The sequence below is a fragment of the Sceloporus occidentalis genome, unplaced genomic scaffold, assembly GCF_023333645.1.
Source record: "Sceloporus occidentalis isolate IW3139 unplaced genomic scaffold, rSceOcc1.0.p SCAF_5, whole genome shotgun sequence".
In the NCBI taxonomy this organism is placed as follows: Eukaryota; Metazoa; Chordata; class Lepidosauria; order Squamata; family Phrynosomatidae; genus Sceloporus; species Sceloporus occidentalis.
The window spans coordinates 169,813,679-169,840,669 of record NW_028316985.1 but is presented as its reverse complement, the minus strand read 5'-3'; the positions used below and the strand labels follow the sequence as shown (position 1 = coordinate 169,840,669).

The window sequence follows — 26,991 nt, the reverse complement described above, 5'->3', positions numbered from 1 at the left end:
CAAAGACAAAATGAATATGACAGGGGGCAAAGAATCAATGCTAACACTAGGAAAAACAGCACCCTGAGCAGTACTCTTATCTCCGTCTAGTTCATTTTGCACTGCATGACTTGAAAACTGTAAAGCCGAGCAAAGCAAAACCACAGCCCACATTTTAATCCAGGAGAACTGACATCCAACTGCAAATTCAACAAGAAACTTACTTTAAACTAGGGGAAAATACAGCCCACAAGCTGTCATTTTTGTGGCCCTCAGGCATCCTAATTTTCATCCTCAACTACCGTCAATGCTATTCCCCCAAAAAAACGTGAGGACAATTTTGCCACCTCCCTTAACTGTTTTTAGCCTAGGAAAAGTCTCTCCTAGGTCTAAGATGAACTAGAAAGGAATAAAACATGGTGAAATTGCTTCCATCCCCTCTAGGCATTATTTTGGAGCTAAAGAAAGAAATGATTTTGGAATACAATGTGGAGTGCAGCTCTCCAAAATGCCCTGAGGTGTCATTAGGACTCCTCCTAATTACTAACAGAAGTCCACCTCTCCTTCAAAGCTAACTGATGGATCTTTATGTTCTTTGTTGTTTAGTTTACATTCTTTGCTGCTCAAACAACCTACAGATATTGGATTTGGGTGGGAATAAAGATTCTTATAGCCTTTTCTCCCTGGCTCAATGCCGACTGGCACTCTGGCCAATCCTTTAACTTGGTGTCCAGGGTAAATGTTCATCTTGCTGTATAAAACTGGATGTAACTTGACAGGCACATGATGTTTCTGACAGGATGACAAAGAAGATACCTCAAATAATGTAATTGTTGTTTACAATAAAGGAGCAAATGTGGCCAGAATCCCACTGGGCACAACAACAGTGTAAAATTCTCTGTGGAAACTGTTGTATTTCTCAGTTTTGGTGTAATCCCAATCATTCCACTAGCATATGCATTCCACTGACACATGCTTTAGCTAGTGCATATGCTAGCCAATCATTCCTCTAGCACATGTATTGTCTGTTTCTCACTTTTTACCAGGCAGGTGGAAAGTTAATCAAAGGTTATGCAACGGGTGAGCTCAGAACCATGACAGCTGCTGTGCAATGGTGGGATCAAGTGTACTGGAACCTTCCATGGCAGTGGTGCAGTGAATCTACTCTAGGCTTTATTTCAGACTTTTAACAGATCAGTGAAATGCATTGAACCTACTTTGGAAATAGAGTTCCTCATTTTGGACAACTCCCTTAAGGTCTGGAATCAAGTGAATTCACCACACCACAGGTGTAGAACACTGCAGCTGCTCTTTGCCGCTATATAGAGAGATCTTGTAGCACCTTCAAGATTAATTCAGTCTCAATGGTGCTACAAGATCTCTTTACATACTGATTCTACAGACTAACATGGCTATATCTTTGAATTCTACTCCTTTGCTGATATATATTTGAGATATACCAAAACAAAAAGCTAAAATCCTAGTTCTTGGCCAATATCCAGCCTAAGGACATGTAGGTTCTATATGTTTCAGCAGGAGCAAAGGATGGTGCTGGGAATAGTTGATGTGCCTGAGAAAAAGGCACTTACCTTGTTCTCCACAATATCACAATCTCTGGAGCAAGTTAGTTCTCAGTCTTCATGTGGAATTATTATCCCACAAGACCTGCCAGGCTATAATAGCAGGGTATAGTCAAGTCAACATGTGTCCATCATTCTGGAAATAAAGCTCAGATCAATTGCACCTTAGCTCTGCATTCTTGTGAAGCTAAGGATGGTTGCTGAAATGGTTTGGCACAGTGTTTCAATATATCACGCTTTATGTTTCTGATATGCTTATGACATACTTTAAAAACCTTCCCTTCATCTCCTTCTGTAAATGGCATATTAAAATAACCTGTATAATGGTTTGAAATAGTTTGGGTTAGATCCAAGCTCAGAGCAGAGGCTCTGAATTCAATAAGAGTGTGTGTGTGCATGTCTTCAAGTCATTTCTTTTGGCAATCCTGAGCTGAACCTATAATGGACTTTTTTGGCAAATGTTGCAAGTGGGGTACCATTGCCTTCCTCTAAAGCTGAAAGAATGTGACTTGCCCAAGATTACTCAGATGGTTTCCATGGCTGGGCAGAGATTTGAACCCTGGTCTCCCAGAATCCTACACTCAAATCACTACACTACATTGGCCTTAAGACTTTATTTAATTATGGCTGATTCAGTAGCCATGTTCAAAGCTGATTAAATCTGGATCCAACTCATTATCCATCTCAGAGTTAGTTATGATAAAAGCACACTGTCATGTTTCTGTTAGATTCTGTCATAAGTAATAGTTTGTTATTGTTATTCCATATTGGTAATGCATATAATCTTAAAAAGTATATTTACATATGTTTAAAATAAAGGCATATGGCCATATAACGAACACTGGATAGTTCAGCTAATGGGAGTTGTAATGTTTGTTCTGGGGGAAAATAATAATAATAATAATAATAATAATAATAATAATAAAAAATTATTTATATTTCCCGCTTCTCCCTTCGGATCGAAGCAGGATTACAGCAAGTTAAAACATCATAAAAAATACATAATTTGGAATACATCAATCAAGAAAAGAAAGTGAAAAAGGAAGAATTGTTACAGTATTGCTCACAATCAGGTGTAAAATATTATTCAAATCAGATCAAAGAAGATCAGTTGGGTAGGCCCGCCAGAAGAGATCCGTCTTAAGTGCTTTCTTAAAAGCTTCCAAAGAAGTGATAAGATGGATCTCTTCCGGTAAGTTGTTCCAAAGTCTGGGGGCAGAGAATGTTCTACAAGAGGTAGTTTTCAACCTGGTTTTAGGATATTCTAATATTTTTGTTCCAGATGTTCTGAGAGTGCGGGCCGGATTATGTAGGGAGAGGTGTTCCTTTAAGTAACTCAGGCCCAGGCCATATAGGGCTTTACCTTTATAATTGCTTGACTAAGGAATGCACAGATGTCTGTGGTAGAAACCTGGCACAATTCTACCAAGGTCAGGCTCATCATAAAACTGAAAAGGCCTATAGTGAAAATATGTAAGAAGAGTGGGCCAATTAGAAGGGGGCAATAGTATTTTGGCTTACAAGCAAATCAAGAGAAAGGCTGTAAAGTTACAGGGTGGGGCATTGCTTGTTCTATGCTTGTCTTGAGAAATTATGTTTGTTCTGGCTATAGAAATCATACTGTTAACTTCTTTCATTACTGAAATAAGTTTTACTGTTCTAATAGAGGGCTGATTAACTGAACTCATAGAAGTAAAAGGTTTTGACACTCACTAATTGTGTATAAAGCAGAGTAGATTGTGATCATTATTTAAAATACATTTCTGTCACCTACATAATGGCCTGAATCCTATTGGCTACTTCTATCTTGAGTAGATTGATTGGATCATTTGTTGCTTGGTGAGTCTATGAATAGGTAAATCCCATTGATTTAATGGATCTACTCCAACTGAGACTAACAATATTATTCAAGACAGTTTATTTATGATTTAGGCATTAAAATGGATGTTCCCAACTGCTTTCCTAATGACACTTTCAAGTTCTTAGCATCATCCTGGCCATCTGAATGAACATCATGTTTCATGTCTCAATTAATGCATATGCAGCTTTCTATTTATTTATTAGTATCATCATCTGTTTACTGGGGTTGTTCCAAGTCAGATCTTATGATGGCTGTCATATGAACTGTTTGCTACAGTGCGTACTTGGTGAGCATGAGATTTTTTGAGTAGCATGGACTTCGCTTGAAAATTTGAGCTTTGGGTGTACAGCTATGCAGCAAAGTTGATATTGATATCAATAATATTTTGTTTGATTCTTTTTTCCCCCAAGGATTCTAGAGCTTCAGCAGAATGGACATATGGATCTTCTAAAACATAAGTGGTGGCCAAGAATTGGCCAGTGTGACCTATACTCCTCTGTGGATCCAAAATATAAAGGAGGAGCTTTGGACATAAAGAGCTTTGCGGGTGTATTTTGCATACTGGCTGCTGGGATTGTTCTCTCCTGTTTAATTGCAATGTTGGAAACATGGTGGAATAAAAGAAAAGGCTCACGGGTTCCTTCAAAAGAGGTATGAGACCCTTCCATTTCATCAAAGTAGAGGTGAGAAAGAAAGTGTGTATTTCATTGTTTTTCTATAGCTCTCTAATCATCAAGATGTGGGTGAAATGTTTGAAAAAATAAAACAAAGAAACAGACATAATGTCAGAATCCAAATCATCCTTATGAATATTGAACCTCATTGATTTTAGTGGGATTTAATTGCACACAATTGTCCCATGGGTTATGGTCAAACTGTATAATTTATTCAGGGGTAGCCATATTTGCCATATAGCAAAGTACAATAACAATACAATACAGCTGTATAATTGTTCATTGTCAAATGTATTGACTCATATTTGGCTCCAGCATTATTAGTAAAATATCATCAATAAAGCATTTTCTTATTCGTTTATGGATAAGATGTGCCAACATATTATAGCTAAGACTACAACCTATGCAACTATTGCTAGGACCATACCTTGTACCCCAGCTCAGGTTTTGCTTAGTTTTGTAAGTCTTTGTTGTAAATATGCGTATCATTTTGCAGCTTTAATTGGTTTATCTGAGGAATTAATCAAGTAAATTTGTATGAGACTACAGTTGTGTAAGCCTTCTTAGACATGTCTAAATGCAAAACAGTGCCTTAAATAAAGCAGTATGTGAGATTGGCTATATGATCCTCTCAGACAATTAAAATTATTCAGGGTACAATTCAGAGTGCATGGAAGTCCCATTCAGAAGTGCAATTCAGATGTGTTCTTTGGATTTTTCTTTTAAGCTTTTAATATGTTTTAGTTGTTTTTCCACAGCTGAATTTGGGACTCATTTGCTACAAGAACTAAGGGGTATTCCTCATTTTTGCAATCAAGAGGCAAAATCAAGGACTTTGAACATGGTCCAGAATCCAAAGAGCTACTTTAGACATGATTGGCCATGTCCAACAAGATTTGTTGGTTAATTGGTCTTAATTATTTCCCTTAGAACAACAATCCCCAGTGTCTCTGTTTCAAAGGAGGAGTTCAAAAAGGGGGGGGGGGGAGTGCATTCTGTTTGGGAAACACAAGCACAACTGCTCTTTGGGTGGTACTTTTGTTCCAGGCAATCGTGTTTAATTTTTGATAACTTGCTATCAATCCTTCTGGCAGTAAATATACACATTTGTAGCCTTAATCATTGCAAGAGGCATCTCTCATTTGCTTTCAATTTCTTATCACCATTGAGGCCTTTTCACACATTACATGTTTAAGGGTACACCCCTGCTGTTTTAGGTTTATGACTAAAATGCTGATGCAATAACATGTGTTGACAGGCATGTGTATCATCCAGCTGAACTGATCAGTGAGCTCTGATCAGCTGCAGATTCTGCTAAGTATGCATGGAGTGTCAAATCCATACTTTCTTCTGCAGAATGTGTGAAATGGCCCTGATAAGAATCCTATGTAGGTGTTCAGCCTTCTTTTGAGAGAGTTAAAGGTGGGATGGGTGTGAGGCTATGCACATAACCCCTTCCTCATAACATCTCTACATGCCAGCTTCTCTAAAGGCCTTTGCTGAATTAACTCTATGGTCTGAAATAGAGGGGTTGTAGGTATGTTGGGTGAATGTGATAACAAACCTTCCTGCAATCAGGGACCCTGACAAGGAAGGGCTTCCAAACAATTATAACAAAGGTTTGTAATTCATTCAGTTAAACACGCTTATCGCCCTTGTTCAGACTATAGCCCTGAATGTGCAAATGTCTTTAACAGAGTTCACATGTGCAAGGATGATGGAGATGGGGACTGAGTGCATACCCAGACCCTGGTACCCTTCTTTTGCCCTCCTGTTTGGATGCAAATGCCTACATACATCACAAAGTTCCATCTGCTCATTTTGTCCAAGGGAATGAAGGTCATTTACAATATTCATTGTCCTCAAAATGATAACTGTAAACTGGGGAGCACTGAAATATCTTCAGACTTTTTGTTCTAGCTTCTTTTAGTGCAACATCCCTGAGAGAGAGGGAGAGAGAGAGAGAGAGAGAGACAGACAGACAGACAGACAGATCGATCTCATTGGGCCAGCTTTGCTGTTTATCAAAGCAAATTGTTATCTATGCTTTAAGCAACCAGAATGAAAACATGATGGTACCAACAAGCCAAAGGTTCTGTTTAAGAGACTACGATTTTGAAGAAACTTCTAAAAACTTTATCGTGACTTACTACCTAAGAGAAGTAGTACCGGGGAATTTAGGCATGTCAAATGTTGAATATTCCCAGTGAGGGATAGATGGGTAAATACAATGAGCATAAAGTGACCTCTTGGTACTTGGTATTATTATTTGCAGGGTTCAATTTATCCTGTGAAGCTTCATTTAAAGTGGAGCCTCAAATGGAAATTTGTGTTGAATATCCCCTCTATCCAAAGGACAGGGTTCATTCCATGTTGCAAAGGTTATGAATGAACCTTAACATTCATATTAGTATCCATGAAATCCATTGGTTCTTCCAGAATCCTAAACAGGAGACCATGTAAGGCTGAATCATACAGGGGCTGTAGTGCTCCAGAATGCAAGTTTCTTCTTTTTTTGAATTTTTGTACTTAAAAAAAAATAGATTGCCTTATGGTTGTGAAGATTACTTTCCAGTTGTGAACCAAAGTAACCCATGCAGTCATGTCTGCTTGTGTCTGCAGACAGCCTTAAACAATAGCTCTGAGAGAAGTGTGACCTGTCCCCATTAATCTCAGTGGGAAGTAAACTCTGAAGCCCGGTGATAATTTAAATGTCCGCATTGTTGAATATTTCACTGTTGATCAAGGCACACGTGAAAGAAGAGGAGCAATCATTTTATGGAGCTATGCACAAACCATCCTGTGAGTGGTGTCTCATTTTGATGTCTTGAGTGGGTGGAGTTTGGGTCATGGGTTGGCATTTGGGAAAATATCACCCCACTAAGTCTTCCCCTTTCCTTCTTTTAATTCTGACATCCGCTAAGGTCATGTATCATTCTGGGATGTGACAGGCTTGGCAGGAATACTGAACTGACTCACAAAAAATCAAATTAAGATGAAATACAAAATAGACTCCTTCAAATAAAATATAGGGATTTTTAAAAAAGATCTTGGAAAGACAAAATAAAATATTAGACATTGTAACAGACCTCCCTGCCCTTTCCTTGATCATGAAAAGCTAATTCAGGATGAATGAGCTTCACCTTTATTTAATTTATATCCCACCTTTCTCTCAAGATGAGATGTAAAGCATCTTGCCTATAATGTATCCAGGGGTAGTCGTGTTGGCCATACAGCAAAATACAGTAACTTCCAAAATCCACAAAACAGAGGTTTGTTTATTAAGGCAACCAAAAATTCACTAAATACATCATGCAAGCTTTTGATTTATAACACCTTTGCCTTATCAAGAAGCCAATGGTGCTTTGAAAGCTTGCATGATATATTCTGCACGTTTTTTATTGGCTCAATAAAGGTAACATGGGGTGGCCTGCAGCTGCTCCATTGAAGCACAGATTGAGGCCAGGGCAGCCACAGTGGCAGTCCAAAGACCCCAATATGGTGCTTTTCGGGATCAGGGAGAAGCGGCAAAATGCCACTCCTCCCTGGTCCTGAAAAGGGGTGTCCTTGGGGCTTCATGCCCCAGGACACCCCAGGAGCTGCAGCCAGGAGAGAAAGGGGCCGTTCAGCCCCTTTCTCCCGGCTTTGTTCCTGCAGCCATTTGGTGGCTGTGAGAACGAGGCGTTCCCCCAGAACGGAGCTCCTTCCAGTGTCATGCCTAGGCCACCATAAACGGTGCAAGGACATCACATGCATGCTGCTCTGTTTGGAGGCGGTGTGCGTGTGATGTAATCATGGTGGCCCCTGTGTGGACGGGGTGCCACCATGATTGCGCCCTTGTCACATGCTAGGATTAGGCCTCATGTGGGCGGAGTGCCCTGAGACAACCCTAGCACGAGTCACATCATGTAAGGCCCATCTGGAAAGGACCATTGTTTTGTTGATTTTGAATGTTACAGTATTTTCCCTATAATATATTAGCTTTGAGGATTCCACCACCACAAATCCAGGTATTAACTGAATAGATAATGTAAAACCAGCCACTGTTTTTCCCCACTGCTGCTGCTCTCTTTGGCTGCATCCTCACTGCAGAAATAATCCAGGCTAATACTACTTTAACTGTCATACCTCAGTGCTATGGAACTCTGTGACCTGTAGTTTCGTGAGACATTTAACCTTCTCTGTCAGAGAGCTCTAGTGCCACAAAAAACTACAGTTCACAGAATTGCATAGCATAGAGCCATGGCAATCAAAGTGGTGTCAGCCTGGGTTATTTCTGCAGAGCAGATGCAGCTTTCCTTGTGCAAATAGGCAGATTGCCAGCCACTCATTACACAACGCATTCCATAAGAATTTTTTTTAAAATGAATAAACTTCAGCAGTCAAAAGGACAATATGCTACTCCTGGGACAATCCACCTGTTTTTAACTCTGGTAGAATACTATTCCAAGGGATTCCTATCCCGTTAATGCAAGAGTAAGCATATTCAGCATCATGTAAGTCTTCAGACCATTTCTTTGCTCAGTGTTACCACTTGGAAAGCAATGTCTATGCTGAAGGCAGCGTGAAAAATAAAATGTTACATATGGACTGTTAGGCAGGTTTATATCTCAGTTCTTTCTGCAGACCAGATGAAACACAGCATACCTTACATGTCCATTATATGATAACAGTAGGGTTGATTTTTTGTATCGGTATCTCCAGATTACTGATCAAGAAGATGTGTTGCCGGAAGCTGCTATAGTTATCCTTCTATTAAACCTCACTATAAAGTGGTCTAACATTTTAGATTAGGAAAAGAGCTGACAATACATACATGAGTTGTACTTCTTATTTAACATCTGATGTAGGGATTCAAGAAACATATAAGCAGCACTGTGTTGACTTGCCTGTGTTTTAAAATGGCCCTCTTTCTTTTTCTAGCTGTCATTACAACATTCATAATTGTATACAATACAAAAGAAAGCTAATGTGGTATAGTGGTTTGAGCATTGTAATATGACTTTGGAGACCAGGGTTCAAATCCCTGCTTGGCCATGAAAACCCACTGACTGACTTTGAGTGAATCACAAACACTCAGCCCCAGAAAACTCCATGATAGATTCATCTTAGGGTCACCATGAGTCAGAAATGACTTGAAGGGACACAACACCAGCAACAACAGCTGAGTATAAGACCAAAATTTTTTAGCATCACTTGTAGAAAAAATCATAAGCCATATATTTAAAATGGAATATTAATCAATGTAAAACTTAAATCATACTGGATATGTTCAGTATTTTCACACATATTGACATATTACCAATTTCATATTGTAAGATCATACTAACATATTCTGTATTTTCATACATATGAAAACATGTATATGAAAGTACAGAATATGTTAGCATGATTTTAAGGAATATATCAGTAGGTTTTGACCTAGATCTAACTAAGGAAATAAGATGACATCTTTCACTATTACTTCTGAGTCTTGTGACATCTTTTCCATACAGAATGATACATGCTGGGACATTGGTAGTGGCGAAGAAGAACAAGTGGATCTCATCAAAACTAGTTTAAACATTGAGTCACTAAATTAATTTCTGTGATGAAATATTAAATATTAACTTCACAGCAAAGGATGAAGGGGATCTTCAGTGCATATTTCTAGGTCAAATGCAATTTTGAGTCAACATTTTTTCAGTCTTAGTTCATTAATGTATTGTGTAAAATAGCTAAAATGTTACCTATTGTTGCACCTACCAATTGTTGAAAATATTGCAAGCTTTCAGGCTCAAACCCAGATTCTTCAAAAACCATATGGGTATCATATTATATGTCAAGCTCAGTGTGAAGGGGTACTGGTTGGCACAGGCTAATTTTAAATATACAGTATAGGTGCAAACAAGCATGTAAACCTGGAGATGAAGTATCACACTGCCATAGTTAATACTGGCTTGCTTACATTTGGCATTGATTCACTGAAATGGATTATCTCAGAAGCAACACCTATCAAATCTGTGGCCCTATTGGCAGCCAAGATACATTGGTACCATGCAATCCTAGAATCATAGAGTTGAAAAGAGTCTCATGGGCCATTAAGTTCAACCCGTGTTCAGTGCAGGAACACAAGCTAAACTCAAGCCCCAGAGAGAAGTTATGTAGTCTTTTTTGAAGATATCCAGGGAAGAGGAACCCACCACCTCTCTTGGCAGCGAGGTCCATTGTCAAACTGCTCTTACTGGCAAGAAGGTCCTTGTAATTTGAATAAGGTTTCAGGCTTTCTTTTTCAGATGTAGATGCTCAGAACAAAATAATAGAAATATATGGTAATATATGTCCAGGGTGATGGTTACATGTAGACAACACACACACACACACACACACACTTGAAGATCCTTAAAGATCATGTGTGTGTGTGTGTTGTCTACATGTAACCATCACCCTGGTTCCGGACCCACCCCCGCGAAAATGGATTTTCGCATATGTTCAAGGCCCATTGGCTTGAATGTAGGCACATGGCTGTGGGAGAGTGCACGCCTGGGGCATGCACTCCATTATTTCCCCCTCCATTCATCTCTCACACATAAGGGACGCGGTTTCCAAAACTGTGAGAATGGAGGTAGGACTGTAGGTGATCTTTAAGGATCTTCAAGCAGAGGAAGAATTTAAAAGGATAGTGAGGACAAGGTATAATATATAACAGCTCCAATTGCATATATGAAAACCCTCTACTAACTTTGCCATCTTTAAATCTAACTACACAGAATCACCATTGGTCATCCCACATTAAAAAAAAAACAGCACAAAGCATGCTTTGCTTTGTGCTTGCAGCCTGTATCAGTGACAGTTTCCACAAGAATCAAGACTTCTCATCTGCTCTCCATCAATGATGCATTTTTAACTAAGGGAACAATCCAATGGTTCATGTACCAATGAAAATCCCAACTCAGTGACACCTAACAGTAGTGCAAGGGCCATGCATGCCTCCTCCTCAAATCAGTGCTGCAAATTTGGTACCTTTGAGCTTCTCCTGTTCTCACCAAGATTATCTGATAGGCACAATTCAAATGGCAGCTTAAAATTAGACCATTTCACATGACATTCAATAATGCAATCAACTGTAATGGTGAAAGAAGAGGAAGAGTGTTTGTTTTTTAATAGTTTGGATGGTTTGTTTTGAAGCTGAGTACTAATCTGTATGCACCTTGTCCCTGTAATTCAAGCACTAAATAAACAGTTAATAAGTTTAATGTGTCTAGTTCCTCTCCAATTTTTCCAACTGCACATTATCAGTTTTCTAACTGTACACATTTTTTCAACTGTACATTTTGTCTCCAATGGCACACTAAAAAAAGACACTCTTCCCACCTTACAATGAAGGGGTGATCCCATGTGTGCCAAGGAATATGTTTAGACCATCTCCCACTAATTAAATTAGCAAGGAGGTTAGCATATGCAGGAATTTTTTACATTCATTGTCAAGCACACAAGACTCTTAGAACAAAGAGTTACTTCTTTTCCTCCTGATTAACATGTGGAAGCTGTGGTTTCTTTTAGGGCCTGTACAGACAGGCCAAAATAAAGCTGCTTTGGGTCACTTTGGATGTATTCTATTTAAATGATGCATGCAACTTAGGTGTCCAGAAGCCGCACCAAAGCCACACTCCAGTCCTTAGAACTGGAGCGTGGCTTTGGCATGGTTTTTGGATTCGTAGGACACATGCATCCAAAGTGACCCAAAGCAGCTTCATTTTGGCCTGTCTTTAGTATGTTAAAGACAGCAGATAGAGGGGGGAAATGCATCCAATGCGGGAGAGTAGCTAGAAAATAACTTGATTCCCTGTTTCTGCTAATGCAGCCTTTTGGAAAAAGGGAGGGAGAGAGATGTGCTTTCCTAGATGAAAATTACTTTGGAAAGTGCATTTGAGTAGAATCAATACAAGTGTGCATTGCATGCAATTTATCATTGCTTTGGCTTTCGTTTTGCTAACTTTTCTACATGTAATTGGCAGAACTCTACTAATTGGTCAGTGATTGATAAAGTTAACATAATTCTTTTTACTGAGCTTTGAGGGAAAGGTACTAAAAGCAAAAAAACATAGGAAAAGTATGCTTTAGACACTAAAAATTCCAGTGAACTCAGAGAATATCTGTCATGACTAGCTAGTCAAATGGCTATATTGTCTACCAACAGACAAAAAACTGCATTAGGTTTTTCTCCCTCAGAGTATTTAATTATGCATATATTGATACCATATAAGAATAATGGTTGCAATAATTCTCCAGTCCACATCAGTTACATAACTATTATATGGAGAGAGAAAAAATTATAACAGGAGTCATTCAATTTCAATATGCTGGAGAATTTTAACATTTAAATGCCACAAAATTATCCATGAAATGTTGTTCACAATTTAAAACCTACATATATTAAAAATGAAAGCTGTGATTAAGAGATTTCCTAGAGCCTGATTTCCCCTTTTCAGTTTTCAAATGACTATTTCCAAAGAACTAGGTTTGAATTAGCATCACATTAGAGATTTTGGGGGATCCACTGCCTCTGTCTCTTTCCTTCCCATTCCCATTTTACCAACAATGCACAATACTCTCCTGTCTCTAAGACTTTAGTGAGGATTCTCTTTTCATTTCCCCCCCCCCTTTTTTTTTTAAACATTTTCTTCTCTCTTTTCCCTGTTGTTTGGCTTGGCTCTCTCATACATACCCTCCTTGAACTAGAGCACAAGCTTGAGGAGGAAATATGTGGACAACACCAAAAAAATAAGGCACAACCATTTTGCATACACATTCACACACTAAAAAACAACAGACAAACTTGTGATACCCACAGTGCCTAAGCAAGAGAAATAGCAGTCTTCTTAGGGCCAATTTTAAGCAAGAAATGAATCACAAAATAAGTGCTTCTTATTATGACTTGGAGCTGCCATTCTTAGTTTTGTTTTACTATTTGGAGTAGCAGTGAGCAGCAAAATTTTGGCATCTGCCTTTCAGGTATCTGCCAAGCATGTCAGTATTCCAGTCGTGCAGAAAAGCTTGATAGTCCTTAAAGGTAGCTAATGACTGGAAATGCTCCATTAAAAAGGAGAGCTGGTTCATAATGATGCATTATAAAATGAATTACCAATCTTTGGAGATGTCCTTTCAAAGTAGAGTCATATTCCATTTAATGGCAAAAATACACCAATATCCTGCATTGCCTACTTAGTTAAGAATGTGTAACTAAGCAACGACTCCTGGCCCAACCCCCAAGCATATCGTAAAAGCACATTGCTGCATCAAATGATGGAGATCTGTGCTCCTGGCAGTAGAGGGGTATAAACGTCATGCTCCGTGCCCCAATCACCAGCCGGACAGACCTCCATCATTTGATGTGGCTGTTGGCTGTTAAGGTAGGTTTGGGGGTATTTAAAATCAGAGCAACAGTGCCACAATCATTAATACATAGTATTACTGAATACAGAACAGTTACAGATTTGTAAATTTACAAATCCATAACTGCAATACAGCATGCTAGCTGTACAGTTATTATAATATGGTTATTATAATATGATCCCATGTGTTCCATCAGAAGTCAGCTATTCTAAGGCAATAGGAACATAAATACATTATCAGTAAATGCAAACAGACCATTTTTGTTTACTCTAGGATTGTTATCTTTTCTAAAGCAATAGCAAATAGGTCATAACTCTGATGGAATGACTGATGATGATGGAGTGGGGGCACATGGGCCATTGTGTGGCACAATACAAATGTCCTCTCTCTTTTAATTATCTTGTCAGTGCTGACAAGCAACTGGAAGGAACCACCAGCAATTTTCTACCCTGCTCTTGTACCTCACTAACACTTCTACCATAATATCATACCAAAATTACAGCCTGACCTGCAGGCAGGATGTGCTCACAGCCTTTCCCCTGCTGTGACTACATTCTACTTCACTGTCATTAATAAAATGCCACTGTGATCCATGTGTCATTGGTCTAACTCATGAACATGATAGTTCCTAGTTCCAAACATGAATTTTCCCAATAAGCATGTCTCTGGATCATCTGGAGACAAGTGCTTAAGATGCTCTGTTGTCAGATGAATGTTTTAGAAGGGGTGATTACTTCCAAACCATTCACTTACAGTCTGTAAGAAAGATTTAAGCAAAATTTACAGACCCCTTTGGTGGTTGTAAATTAACACACTGTTTTTGTCAAAATTTGTATGTTTTGTTTGGACTTGCCCTGTTATATGGCAAAGAACTGAGTCTCTCCAGTTCTAAGTGTCATCTAGCAAGTCTAGTTGTTCTTGGGTTGTTTCTGTGTGTTTTATATAATCTGATCAGTTCCAATTATTCCACTCTGGAACATATTTTGCAGCGGGAAGGGGGGTGTATATTGCCAAGAAAATTGCTTGATCTTTGGTTGGCATTAATGAATGAGGTATTTCTTTTCTCTTTCTTTCTTCCTCTTTTTTTCTTCCAGGATGACAAAGAAATTGATCTGGAGCATCTCCATAGACGTGTGAACAGCCTCTGTACAGATGATGAGAGCCCCCATAAACAGTTTTCCACCTCATCCATTGACTTGACTCCCTTGGACATTGACACCTTGCCCACGCGTCAAGCACTGGAGCAAATCAGTGACTTCAGGAACACTCATATCACTACTACAACCTTCATACCAGAACAGATCCAGACTCTTAGCCGCACACTTTCAGCAAAAGCTGCTTCTGGATTCTCTTTTGGCAGTGTGCCAGAACACCGAACTGGCCCTTTTAGGCACAGGGCTCCAAATGGGGGCTTTTTCAGAAGTCCCATCAAAACAATGTCTTCAATTCCATATCAACCAACTCCAACCTTAGGGCTCAACATTGGTAACGACCCAGACCGAGGCACCTCCATATAAAGCTTCAGACATTGTTTTGTCACTGTTTCCTTCTAGGACTCCCTTTGCAAGGAGCAGCTATGATATTGTGGGACTAACATGGATGTAACTTTTTTAAAAGAAATCAGGAGTATTAGTAACAACTCACTATCCTTCCTCTTCCCCTCCTCTTTTTCGCTTTCTCTCTTCTACTACTTGAGGCCATGATTTTTCAGACCATATTCCCTACAGTAGAGTAGCTCCGCTGGCTAAACAAGTGAGACTCCAGAATAAGGGCTCTCTAGAATGTGTTATGGCCCCAACGCTACAACCACCAAACCAATTCATTATAGTCAGTGGGATTACTCTGAAGTAGATGCAACATGAGCCACTGTTGCAAAACTATCATGCCACCCTCCTAGTATTCCATTAGTATACATTTCATAAACTTGAAATATAGGAAATAGACACTGAGTCTGTATCAAAGATATTGGTTACTTCACTGAAGAAACTTTGAATTGTTTCTCCTTTGTTCTGATATAATTGCAATAACTTCAGTCTTTTCTCTATGTTCTGCTGCATCCATTCTGTCTTTCACTGCTATTGTGTGTCCTTTTAACTGTGGACCAAAGGCAAACCTTGCAATTTTTACAGGAAAAAAAATGAGAGAAAGGGGAAAGAGAAGGGAGAGACCATTCAGGCCACCTAATAAGAGAATGCAATTTTGTAGGATTTCAAGAAGCCATTGCTAAGCCAGTAAAAACTACAGTTAGATCTCCTTTTTGCACTGCAACAGTGCATATGACATTTATGTGATTGTACAGTGTTTAAAAAGGTTTTTTATGTACAGTAAACTGTATCATACAGCAGAATCTTCTTTAAATAAATTAGTATCTCATAAATATATACATATACATATATATACATTTTGGTATATGTATATATATACACATGTATATATCTATAAAACAGTAGCCAGTGCTACTACAATTTGTCTAATAAGGCTTTAGTCAAAATGTGTTGTATACTGGAAAGATGTACAGGGCAGGGGGTCTTTTCAGCAAGAAAAGGCAGGGTGCTTTGATGTAATTCTGATTTGCATTGTTTGATAAAGCATTTTATATTTTTTTTGTTTAAAATTAGAACATCCAGGGCAATGTAATGTTTGTTCCTAGATGTGTAACTCATTTGTTTAGGTTTTCGCATTGGCTACTGAGCAGTGTGCAAGGCTTAACGTTAACCATTTACTTCTGAATTAATTTGACAAAATGGAAAGAGATGAAAACCATATCCAGAGGGTGTTGATTTTCAGCTCTCAAGGGAGCTTGAAAAACAGATCATGGAAGGTTAATAAATCCTCTTTGAAATCAATGCCATCAATCATTGCAGATGTGGTGTGAGTTGGGAAAGGGAGTCTGTTGAGAAATATTGGTGTGGCCTTAATTGCAATCCTATATTACTTCACGAAGTGAAAGGAGAGAGAATGAGCTCTTGTTTAAATCTTTATTACATATTCAATTATAGATGTATTTTTGATGTGAGTGCCAATTGTATAGACTGATAAACCGATGACAGCAAAAATAGTGCCTCCTCTGGCTGGGTGGCATTTTTGAAGCTAACACTCTCTTACCTGTTTAGAACTGTAAGCTTTCAGTTGTAATCCTTAAAAACTAAAATGCAATTTAAGTAGAAAGCAAGCCAACTGATCCTGTGTTTTCTTTTTCTTTTCTTTTTTAAAATAATTATTTTAACCTAACTCAACTATGTGGCTAGGACTTGGTTATAGGAACCAACTTAGGTGATCTGCTTTAGGACAAATTTCAAGGTATATTCTTCAGATTTATTCTATTTTGATGCTTAATTCTGTTCTGGGAGAGCATCTTGTACTGTCACTGTTTTTTGTATGAAATCTTCATAATATTGTCTACTGTGTAAGGCAGAACAATTTTCTTATCATGCAAAGGCCATTTTGTTTCCCAGGGTACAAGTGTTTAAAAGCATGCACAACTTGTTTCCCCTTGTAACATTCATGAGCTCCTAATCAACTGATTAAACAAAAAAAAGACAGAAATTTCTTTACGATAAGTTATAGGGATATACCAGGTGTTACGGTGATTTTAGTGAAAAAAAACAATTATTTCAATGTGTTGCCTATTATACTGATAACACAAACACATTTTGGAGGCCTCAGTTACAAGTGGCAGAGCTTTCTGTGTATAATTTGTCTAAATAATTTGTCTAATAAAATTGTTTTCTAAACTTGCTTCTCTGCCTATTTTGACTACCCTGTCTACAAAGAAGAAACAATGGCCACCAAATATAGCTTTACGGAGTTCCTCTGTATGGTTTACCTGGAGCCACATAGTGATGTAACCACTTCTTGGTTTAACTATTTATTTGATGATTTATTTATTTAATATGCTGCCTTTCTCCTGGAGTGGCACCCAAGGTGGCTCATAGATAAAATTGATTAAAACCTGCCAATGCCATTTGAAAAGCAATTAAAATTATTTTTAAGCAGTATAAAATTGTTGTAAAAATACAAAAGTTAAAAACATAAAACACCACACACCCCAATAATAAGCTTCCCTGAGAGTAATTACATTCCTCCCTCTATATCCATGGATTCTTTATTCATGGATTCAACCACCCACAGCTTGAAAATTTTAATAAAATCCGAATATATATATAAATTCCAAAAAGCAAAGCTTGATTTTGCCATTTTATATAAGAGATACCATTTTGCTATGCCATTGTATATAACATAGCATCCATGAATTTTAGTATCCACAGGGGAATCTGAAACCAAACCCCAGCAGATACCAAAGATTCACTGTGCATATTAATAGCCTGCCTGAACAAAAATATGTTTGCCTGCTGGCAAAAGGCAAGGAGGGAGGTGGCCAGCCTAGCCTCCCACGGAAGGGTATTCCACAGTGTGGGAGCAGCCATGAAGAGAGCTCTCGTGTCCCCTCCAGGCATGTTGGTAAATCGATTCTAAAAGGTCCGTCTATGAAAGCGGATCTATTTATTATCTCCTTGTAATTGCTTCGTTTTGGCATGATTGTCATCCCCACTAATTTGTGCTGCTTCAAAATGAATGTCAATCATCTGTGCATCATCAGTGACGTTAAGTGGCAGCTCAGGCAGCCCGGCTGGGGAACTTTATATTTTTAAAAAATTGATAGAAGATTCAATTCCTTGGTTTTGCAACTACTTGCCTCACTGATTGCAAGTAGTTGCAAAATCTATTAATCAAATCTTCTGTCGATTTTATTTTTTTAAAAAATATATCATGCACCCATAGGTCACACCACAAGCACAAAGGCAACACTGAAGGGGGGGATGGTGGATCTACCAAAAACTGAGGAGGGACGATAAACTCCCCTCTGTCATTATCTCCCCCCCCCCCCCAGAATGATGTGATTCAGATCTGTCATTCCCACTTGTTGAACATGCTTCGGAATTGATTCTGAAAAACTAGTGTCAGGAAAGAGAGGGGGTTTTGCATTTGCCTTGCTTCATTGCGATTGAAACTGATCACAGTAGGATTCGAACCAGTTTCAAATGGCAACAACAGTCATATAACTCAATCAGTAGTTCACTTTAAATCATAGTGGGAACACAGCCTCTGTATGTTTTTCTCTCTATGCATATGATCAGCAGGGCCCCCAGCTGACGGTATGCCTAAATTACATAGCTCCAAGGGCAAGGGAACATTTTCAGGGTAGAATTAATAGAGTGTGTAACTTTCTCAGATTCTCCCCTAAAAACTCCCTTCTCCAAGTCCATTTTTTAATACCAAAGCTTATTTCAAATTCAAAGCACATCTTATAGGGGCAATCCTAGGGTAGCCTTTGCAGCAAGATTTGGTTGGTTAGCAAAAAATCAAGCATCACTCCTACCTTCTTGTTCACTCCTAAAACTGTCTTGCTGTCTCATGTGAAACTGAGAACATGTTTCACGAATTATCTTGAAGCTAAATGAGGAGGTGCTTTTCCCACACATCCCTTTGGCTTACCTTCATCATTCCTTGTCATGGGATTTACAGCATGCATGTACACATCTGATACCCCATAGGTATGCCAGGCTTTGGGATGACACACAAAGGCATTTTAGTGGATCGATTCTCCTGTGATGAAACACATATTGAAGTTAGTTAAGTGCACTCATGTTCAAGTGTTTCCATTTATTTCACTAAAGGGTGTACATTCAAACACTTCCACTGGGTGAATGTGTTCTATATTTGTACTTAAAGCAGTAGGGAGATTCTATGCAGAATTTATCCTCTCTGTTCCTGACATTTATATGAGCAGTGGCATATGTTGCAAACAGTAGTATATGGGCAGTGATAGAAACTTTGCATGGAGAACATCAAGACCAATAATAAATAATTATTTAACATTATCACAAACAGGATACCAGATAAGAAGCAATTGGACAATTGGACAACAAGGAATTTAGCGTACTAAAGAGGGATAAAATATAGAGAAGCTAAGTGAATCCTTTCCATATATTTTCACTAATGAGAATATAGGGCAGATACTCATGCCTGATCATTTTGGGACAAGAGACTCAGGAGCTAATACATACAGTATCAACAAGACAAAAAGTTGTATAAGGTTACTGACAGACTCTATTTTAAAAAATCACCAGATCCATTTAATATCCACCTGAGATGTCTTTTAAAAAATGAATCTGGAAATTGTTGATTTTCTAACTAAAATGTTTATAGTCCATAAGATCTGTATTTTTGCTGGCCTGGAGAGTGCCCAGTGTAATACCATTTTAAAATGGTACACATTTTAGCTACACACCCACTTCAGATATACTGGTGAAAAATATGACATCTACAAAGGTAAGTCTTGTGTCACTTTAGGGTTCTTTGAAAGTTTCGTTAACAGTGTGTACTGAAATGATCCACTGTTGTTGTTCCATGCTTTCAAGTCCTTTCCAACTTATGGTAGACCTAAGATATCATGGGCGGTTTTTGGCAAGTAAAAATTAAGACTAAGTGATAAATTGTCACAATCAAGCATGTAAGCATGGTTAAAACTATGGAATTCGCTACCGAGAAAAGTAGTGACATCTACCGACCTGCATATTTTTAAAAGGGGATTAATGGAAAATGGGACTATCAATACTGTACTGTTTTACTTTATGTATATTCCACAATTTCCCCAGAGCTGGGGTTCAAGGCACATTTCAAACTCTATTTTAAAATACATGCAAAAACACATGTAAATGAAAAAATGTGAAAATTACATTTAAAGTGGCATTTTATTACATTATCTATAAAACCATTTTAAACCACTGTCTTTCTTCCTCCCCTCCCATTGATCACATGTCACATCTAGAGAGTGAGATAGTTCCCCAAGGCCTCCTCAGATAAATAACTTTTCAATAGAAAGACAGCAAGGAGGAAACCAGACTAGTTTCTCTAGAAAGGAAACTCCAGAGTAGGAATGTAACAAAAGCTTGTTGTTGCTCATTAAACATACTGTATCAGGTTTCTCGCAGGGCTGGGGAGTAGGCGTAAGAAGTAAGACATAAAGGAATAAGACAAAAAAGGAGCTGAAAAAAAAAATCTGCTCCTTTTTGGCAGCCTGGTTCAGGACCATGGAGGTGCTGTCTGTTTGAGGCCCTAGATAACTTGATATTTCTCATTTTAGTCTCAGTCAAAACAATTTGAATTAGTCCATTGGGCTGCAAAAAGGGGAGGAGAGAGGGAATTCCATTCTAAAGATAAACATAGGTTATCCTTTTTATTAAACACTGCAAATGGAGTTTAATGGTTCACACCACTAATTGCAATAAGAGTTAAGGAGAGAAAAATAGGTATAGTCCTCATTCTTCAGAAATTTGTCAGGAATGTTTCATTCATCTGTGAGGGGTGACCAGGTTGAAATATCTTGCTCTCTATAGAGGAGCAAGAAGAGCGATAAAATTTCTCAACCCCTTCAGGAATGAGAAGAATAAAGAGAGACATTTACATCACTATTCCAGAGCCTAGGAACAACCACTAATATGCTCATATTCCCACCAGTGGAAGATGTGGAGCTGACAGAAGCATGTCTGCTAAGCATTCTGACAGGTTCAAACAGAATGGCTTATACAGGAATACTTGGTTCATCAGAAAGACCAGATCTAGCCCTTCATTGTGAGTATATATACATGGAATAGATACCCATCACTGGTCATGATGACTATATATTCCCTCTGACAAGAAATACAGTATGCCCTTGTACATGAGTTGCTGAGCAACATGAGCATGAGGATGCTATTGCACTCATGTCTTGTTTGTGTGCTCCCTATAGTCAACTGGTTGGCCACTATGTACTAGGTAAGCCTTTTATCTGATCTGACATGGGTCTTATGTTCTTATGATAATATCCTAGTGGAAGGATGTAATGGAGTTATCTGGTGCAGAAAAATTCCAGAAGAAACACCAGTGTCCAGAAAAAATGGCCCCTTGCCTAAGCTCCATCTGACTGAGAAGAGGTATGGACAGAATGACCAGAGACAATATTTCATGGGCTGTGCTGTAGTCAGAAGGATGTTTGCCCATTGTTCTGTAAACTGATTAAAATGTGCATTTTGCAGGCAGAGGAGGAGAGAAAGGACAGCATTTACAGCTGTAATTGGGAAACAGTCCCAAAAGTTTGGGAACAGAAGGGAGGAAATAGTCTTGTGGCAGGACTAAGCACCCTAAAAGCACCAGATCTGGTCTTGGAAGCTATGCAGAGTCAGTTCTGCTTAGTACTTAAATGGGAGAATACCAATTATACCAGGTACTGTACATTTTATTTCAGAGGAAGGATGTGGGAAGGAGCTCTGCATATTCCTTGCCTAAGGAATAAGAAAACCCTATAAAATTATCAGGTCACCGAAAATCAACAGGTGACACACACAGAGAGAGAAAGAATTTTGTGGCACTTTGAAGGACTAACCAGCTAAAGAAGTAGGCAATAGCACATGAAAGCTTATGCTAAAGCTAATACATTTTCTTTTCATTCTCTTTAACTTTACTCTAATGAAAACAGTAATTTAGAAACATAGCAGTCCCCATTTTAAAAAAGTTATTTGGATGCTCATGGCCCAGGCTTAGAATGATAGAATCACATATTTGTAAGGGACCACAAGAGCCTTTATATCTGTCTGTCTAATCAGTTATTCTAACAATCAGCATATGGAATCTATTATACATATTTTCATTTATCACCTAATTAACCTGTGCCATAATTTTTCTGCTTGTTTGGTTGTATAAATGCTTTCTCTAAGGCTCACCCCAGGGGGATTCCCTTCAGAATGTTTTTAACAAGGTTTAATACAGCAGCAACAAAAAAGCATACAGATGATAACAACACATTTACTGAAGAAATGAGAAAACTTAGCTATACTCTGCTGATATCCTATGTCACCTACTAAGTAACAGCTTTTAGCCCAGACTCCTAAACCTGTCTTAGCAGCCAGCAGCCACACTGAGTGCTGGGGGTCTGTTTTGCTGCTGATTGTGGCAAAGGAGAAGGATGCTTCCAGCCCTCTCCCATAGTAACAGGTTTTAACAAGGAATTGGGACTGGGAGTCCTGCTTCTGATTGCCTTGCTCATTGGTGAGAAGAAGCTGGAGACATCATCCTACAGCACATGTATCAGCAGCAGAACAGATGTCCATTGTTCAGTGCAGCTGCTGCTGTTGAGGGAGGTATGATGGAACATTTATTATCATGACAATAGTGCCACCATCAAGAATACATAGTCTTACTGAATACAAAGCAGTTATGGATCCATAACTCATGGTTACAAATCTGTAACTACAATACTGAATGTCAGCCATTCCTCATAGCCTATGTTTCAGTAGCCCCTGAGCAGGCAACTACAAAGTCATAGGAAAGGTTAGAACTCCCCTTCAAAGGACAGGAAGAGAGATCTACCGTTGGATAAAAAATGTGACCTCAACTCTACAATCCTAGACTCCCTCAAATTATCCATGTCCCTTGCCTTTGCAATGTGAGAGAGTAGGAAAAGCAAGAGGGGGAGAGATTAAGAAGGTCTGTGGATTCACAGCAATCCTGGGTCTTAGGCAACCCACTCCCAAAATTTCATTGGTAAGCTACATCAAGAGAACCAGCATGATGTAGCGGTTTGAGCATTAGACTATGATTCTGGAGACCAGTGTGCAATTCCCCACTCAGCCATGGAAACCCAATCACTGACACACATTCTCAACTCCAGAAATCCCTGTGATAGGTTTTCTGTAGGGTCACATAGCTCAGAAATGACTTGAAGGTGCACAACAAGAACAACAAGAACAATCTACATCATCTCAGGAACTGGTATAGATGAACTCATTTCAGTTGGATGAAATTGTTTAATTAATTGATTGACTGATTGATTGATTAATGAAAGTGCCAGGGAGCAGAGAAATAAGAGTGGAAATGCTGGTTCCTTTCCCCATATTCCCTACCAACATGAGCTTAGTTAGGTTTTGGACATCTCAAGGCTCCCACAATAGAGCTTTCTAAGAAAAGAGCCAGGAGTGCCCTAACTGTACACTATGGTTGTGGCTGCAGAAAAACTAGCATAAGTTATATTAAATGAGAAGCTCACAACTGAATGTAATACAGGTATACATAAATTCTACAGTGCTTAGAAAATTTACTGTTTGTATTGCCACTCTCACAATCTCTCAGCCAGTATGGCCAAGTTCTCTTATTAGTCAGTGCGGGAAAATAAAAATCTAAAATTTCAAAAATGTACTTGATTGGAATTTGATCAAAAAAATTAAAAGTTTCCATACCAGAAAGGAACAGAAAGTACAATATGATAAAATTGTTCTCAATATTAGGATTTCTTGCTTGCTGCACATAGTGAGTTTGCATGTAATCACAGTCTCCTAAAATGTAACACTTCACTCCCAGTTAGGCAGCTGTTTTGTAGACTTCCAATTATGTGTGCTATGTAAGACTTTGTCACTTTATGTAATTGCTTAACAAGGTCCTTATGAACAAATCTAAGCTCATTAGATTCAAAATGATGAAGAAGCATAGCATACAAATGGTCTATTGACGAAAACTTCCTGAAGGTACACAGAAATCATGTTCCAAAGCTTCTGTTGAACATTCCCATAAAAGATGAAAGTATGGGCCAATCTGATCATACCCCCTGCAATGGAAATTACCATAAGACTATTGTAATGAGATGCCATGTGTAAGTCTTCTTTTATATATATATATCCCTTAATATCTCCCTAGGAAACTTTTGTGCCTTTATACCTTGGCTTAACTTGCTCATGACCTTGGCAGCTAAGCACATTTATTCTTAATATGGCCTTGGTGTGGAGAGAGATATGTCTACTAGAAGTTTGCCAGGGCTGATCCGAAAAATATGGGTAAAAATGATCATTCCAATATCTATGTAGTATAGGTTATAGACAAAACATAAGGATAAGTGATTAGGTGCACCTGTCCTGGGAATTAGAAAGAAGTTGCAGTCCAGTACAGCTTTGCTGAAGGATTGCTCAGAGCGAATGCAGGATGGCCAGAGTGGGTGCCACACATGAATAGAGTGTCTCTGCTGCTGTCTTCTAGGGTTCACAATGGCAGAACAGAGAAAGTATAGTCTGCTTGTTAGGATTTATAGCTTTCACACTTGTAACAGCTTTATTATCCCACTGTGTCAATAAAGCTTTAAACCTTTCCTACAGTTGTGGTTATTGCTCCAATTCCAAACGAACTTCTTGCCTTTGACAAAGCAACCCCTTAACAAGGTTGTGTATAGACTGACAGCTTCTTAAAGTCTTCCAAGTTTCATATTGATTTCCAATGTTGTAGTCAAGGCAAGAATCATAGAGTGAATGTGTTCTTCTTGGTTAGCTGGGACAGTGGTGTCATCTGTCAAGCCACTGTTTCCCTGTTCCCTCTAAGCTAAAATAATAATAATAAAAAAAAATTTATTTATATACCGCCCTTCCATAAGATCAGGGCTTAGCTTCATTTCTTACAGTAGCTTGTTGTTGTTGTTCTTGTTGTTGTTGTTGTATGACTACAAGTAATTTCTGACTAGGGAGGGTGAATTTTCCCAAGAACAATTACTGAAATGTTCCATTGCTGTTTCAGTTCCAACTGTTTCTGTGTGACTGTGTGACTGTCTGAAAGGACACATCTATCATACATGCAAGTTACTATTGATGCTTCAGTCATATAGTGATGGACATGTGTGAGTAAACTAGCCAGAGAAAAAGAAGCTGCAGAAGAAAAAACAAAGATTTTCCTATGTAGGGTGGGAAAAAATTCAATATTCTTGATATATTTTCAGATGAACACCTTTTGATTTTCCTGGGCTATATTTCAGTGCTTTGAGCAGGTCAACAGCCTGGATTTCAGAGTTTTCTGAGCACCAGCATGGACAATATGAGCCTGGGAATATGAAAATATGAGCATGGAAAATATAGAATACTTGACTATATTCCATAATTTGGAGTTTCCCTTGAAATACTTCAGGTCAGGGTTAAATAATTATTTCTGCTGCACAAACTGTGGTTGTGGTTTCTTCTGCTAAATATTTCTTAAATATGTTTAATCTATCCGTTTCTCTGAAGCACGGAAAGGTCCATAAACCAAGGTCCATATGTCCCCAACAAACAGGGAAGAGGGTACACTAAGATTTCTAAAGATAAATTATGTTATAAAGATATACAGAATGTTCTTGTCAATCACTATCAGTACTGACTGCTTCTATCAAACAGAGATTTTTGTAAGCTGTAACATTCACAGCAGAACCTGGAGCGCATACACTTCTCACCTTCCTCCTTTGACTGTTTCTGCTCTATGAGCATACTGTGGGCATGTGCTGAATAAATGTTCCTCCCAGTCACCTAACCACTATGCCTCTTTAGCATCCAGTATGTTCACTGAAATCAAGGTCTCTATCAGAGGACCCTTTGGAAATGGGAGAACTCTGTATAAAACTATGATTCAGGCATGCCATTTATTTCTGGCTCATTCAGAAAACAATCTGTGATCTGTTAAATCTTCTGCAACCAGCAGATGGCACCTTCGTTCTATGCCTAACAGATTTCATTTTTGAATCCAGTTTTGTCAGCAGTAACAGTGTTTACATTTGACCAAATGCATCTGAGGAAGTGCATTTATGGAGATTTTTCTTTTAAATTGGTGGCTGCATTGTTTCACATTTTAAAATCCAGTTTTTCTGGCCACTTCCAGCTTTTTGGGAAGGGCATTTTTGGCAGTCCAAATGGCCTTGGCACAGAAAAATTGACTCCCAGATCTGCCAGGATTACTCAACCCTGTCCAAGTGGGACACCATGTAGCCTAATGCCAGTATCTATGCTTACCAAGGGGAGAGTTTTGCATCAGTGAAAGTTTAAAATTAAGAAAGCTTTTGACAAATCGGAATATGTCCAGAATAGAGTGACTAAGATGGTAATAGGCCAGGAAGCCAAATCTTATTCATTCAAATGTTTGAGAGAGTTGCTCATGTTTAGCCTGGAGAAGAGAAGATTGAAAGGGAATATGATTGCCATCTTCATCTGGCACAGAGGGTAGGACCTGAACGAATGGATTTAAATTAGAAAAAAAGAGATTCTGATTAAGGATTGGAAAGAACTTCTGGTGATAAGAACAGAATGGACTATGTCAGAAAATTGTGAACTCTCCTCTATAAGAGGTTTTTAAACAAAGATTGGATGTCCACCTCTCAAGGGTACTTTAGCTGTGGATTCCTGTACTGGTAGGAGGCTGGGTTTGAAGATCCTAGGGTGTCATCCAACTCCATGATTTTTATAACTGTTTGACAGAACATTCATTGTGAGAAAAAGGGGTTACCCGACTCGGCGGGCTGACCGCTTTGCCGCTAGACGCAGCGAACGACTACAAGCCCCAGAGTGCTCTGGGGCTTGCCCCAGCTCCCTATTGGTGCGCGGGGCGAAAGGGAGGCCCTTCCGCCCCGCGACGCTCTGGGAACTGGGCTCGGTGATCGGGAGTTCCGGTCCTCCAGGGCAGATGATTGGTTCAGCTGCCCTGGAGG

The 26,991-nt window shown here is 38.8% G+C and overlaps 1 protein-coding gene across 2 annotated transcripts in view; it reads left to right on the top strand.

The window, feature by feature from the left end:
* Window positions 1–17,127, top strand: part of GRID2 (glutamate ionotropic receptor delta type subunit 2) — a 1,094,955-nt gene extending 1,077,828 nt beyond the window's left edge. Inside the window, exons 15-16 of one of the 2 annotated variants that reach the window (XM_089526112.1) lie at window positions 3,831–4,071; window positions 14,564–17,127. In XM_089526112.1, coding sequence (XP_089382238.1) covers window positions 3,831–4,071; window positions 14,564–14,986 — 664 coding nt within the window. In that variant the 3' untranslated portion in view covers window positions 14,987–17,127. Of the gene's footprint in view, window positions 1–3,830; window positions 4,072–6,716; window positions 6,867–14,563 lie in introns of those variants that run through there. The other variant, XM_089526113.1, reaches the window with a different exon arrangement.
* The last annotated feature ends 9,864 nt before the right edge of the window (window positions 17,128–26,991 follow it).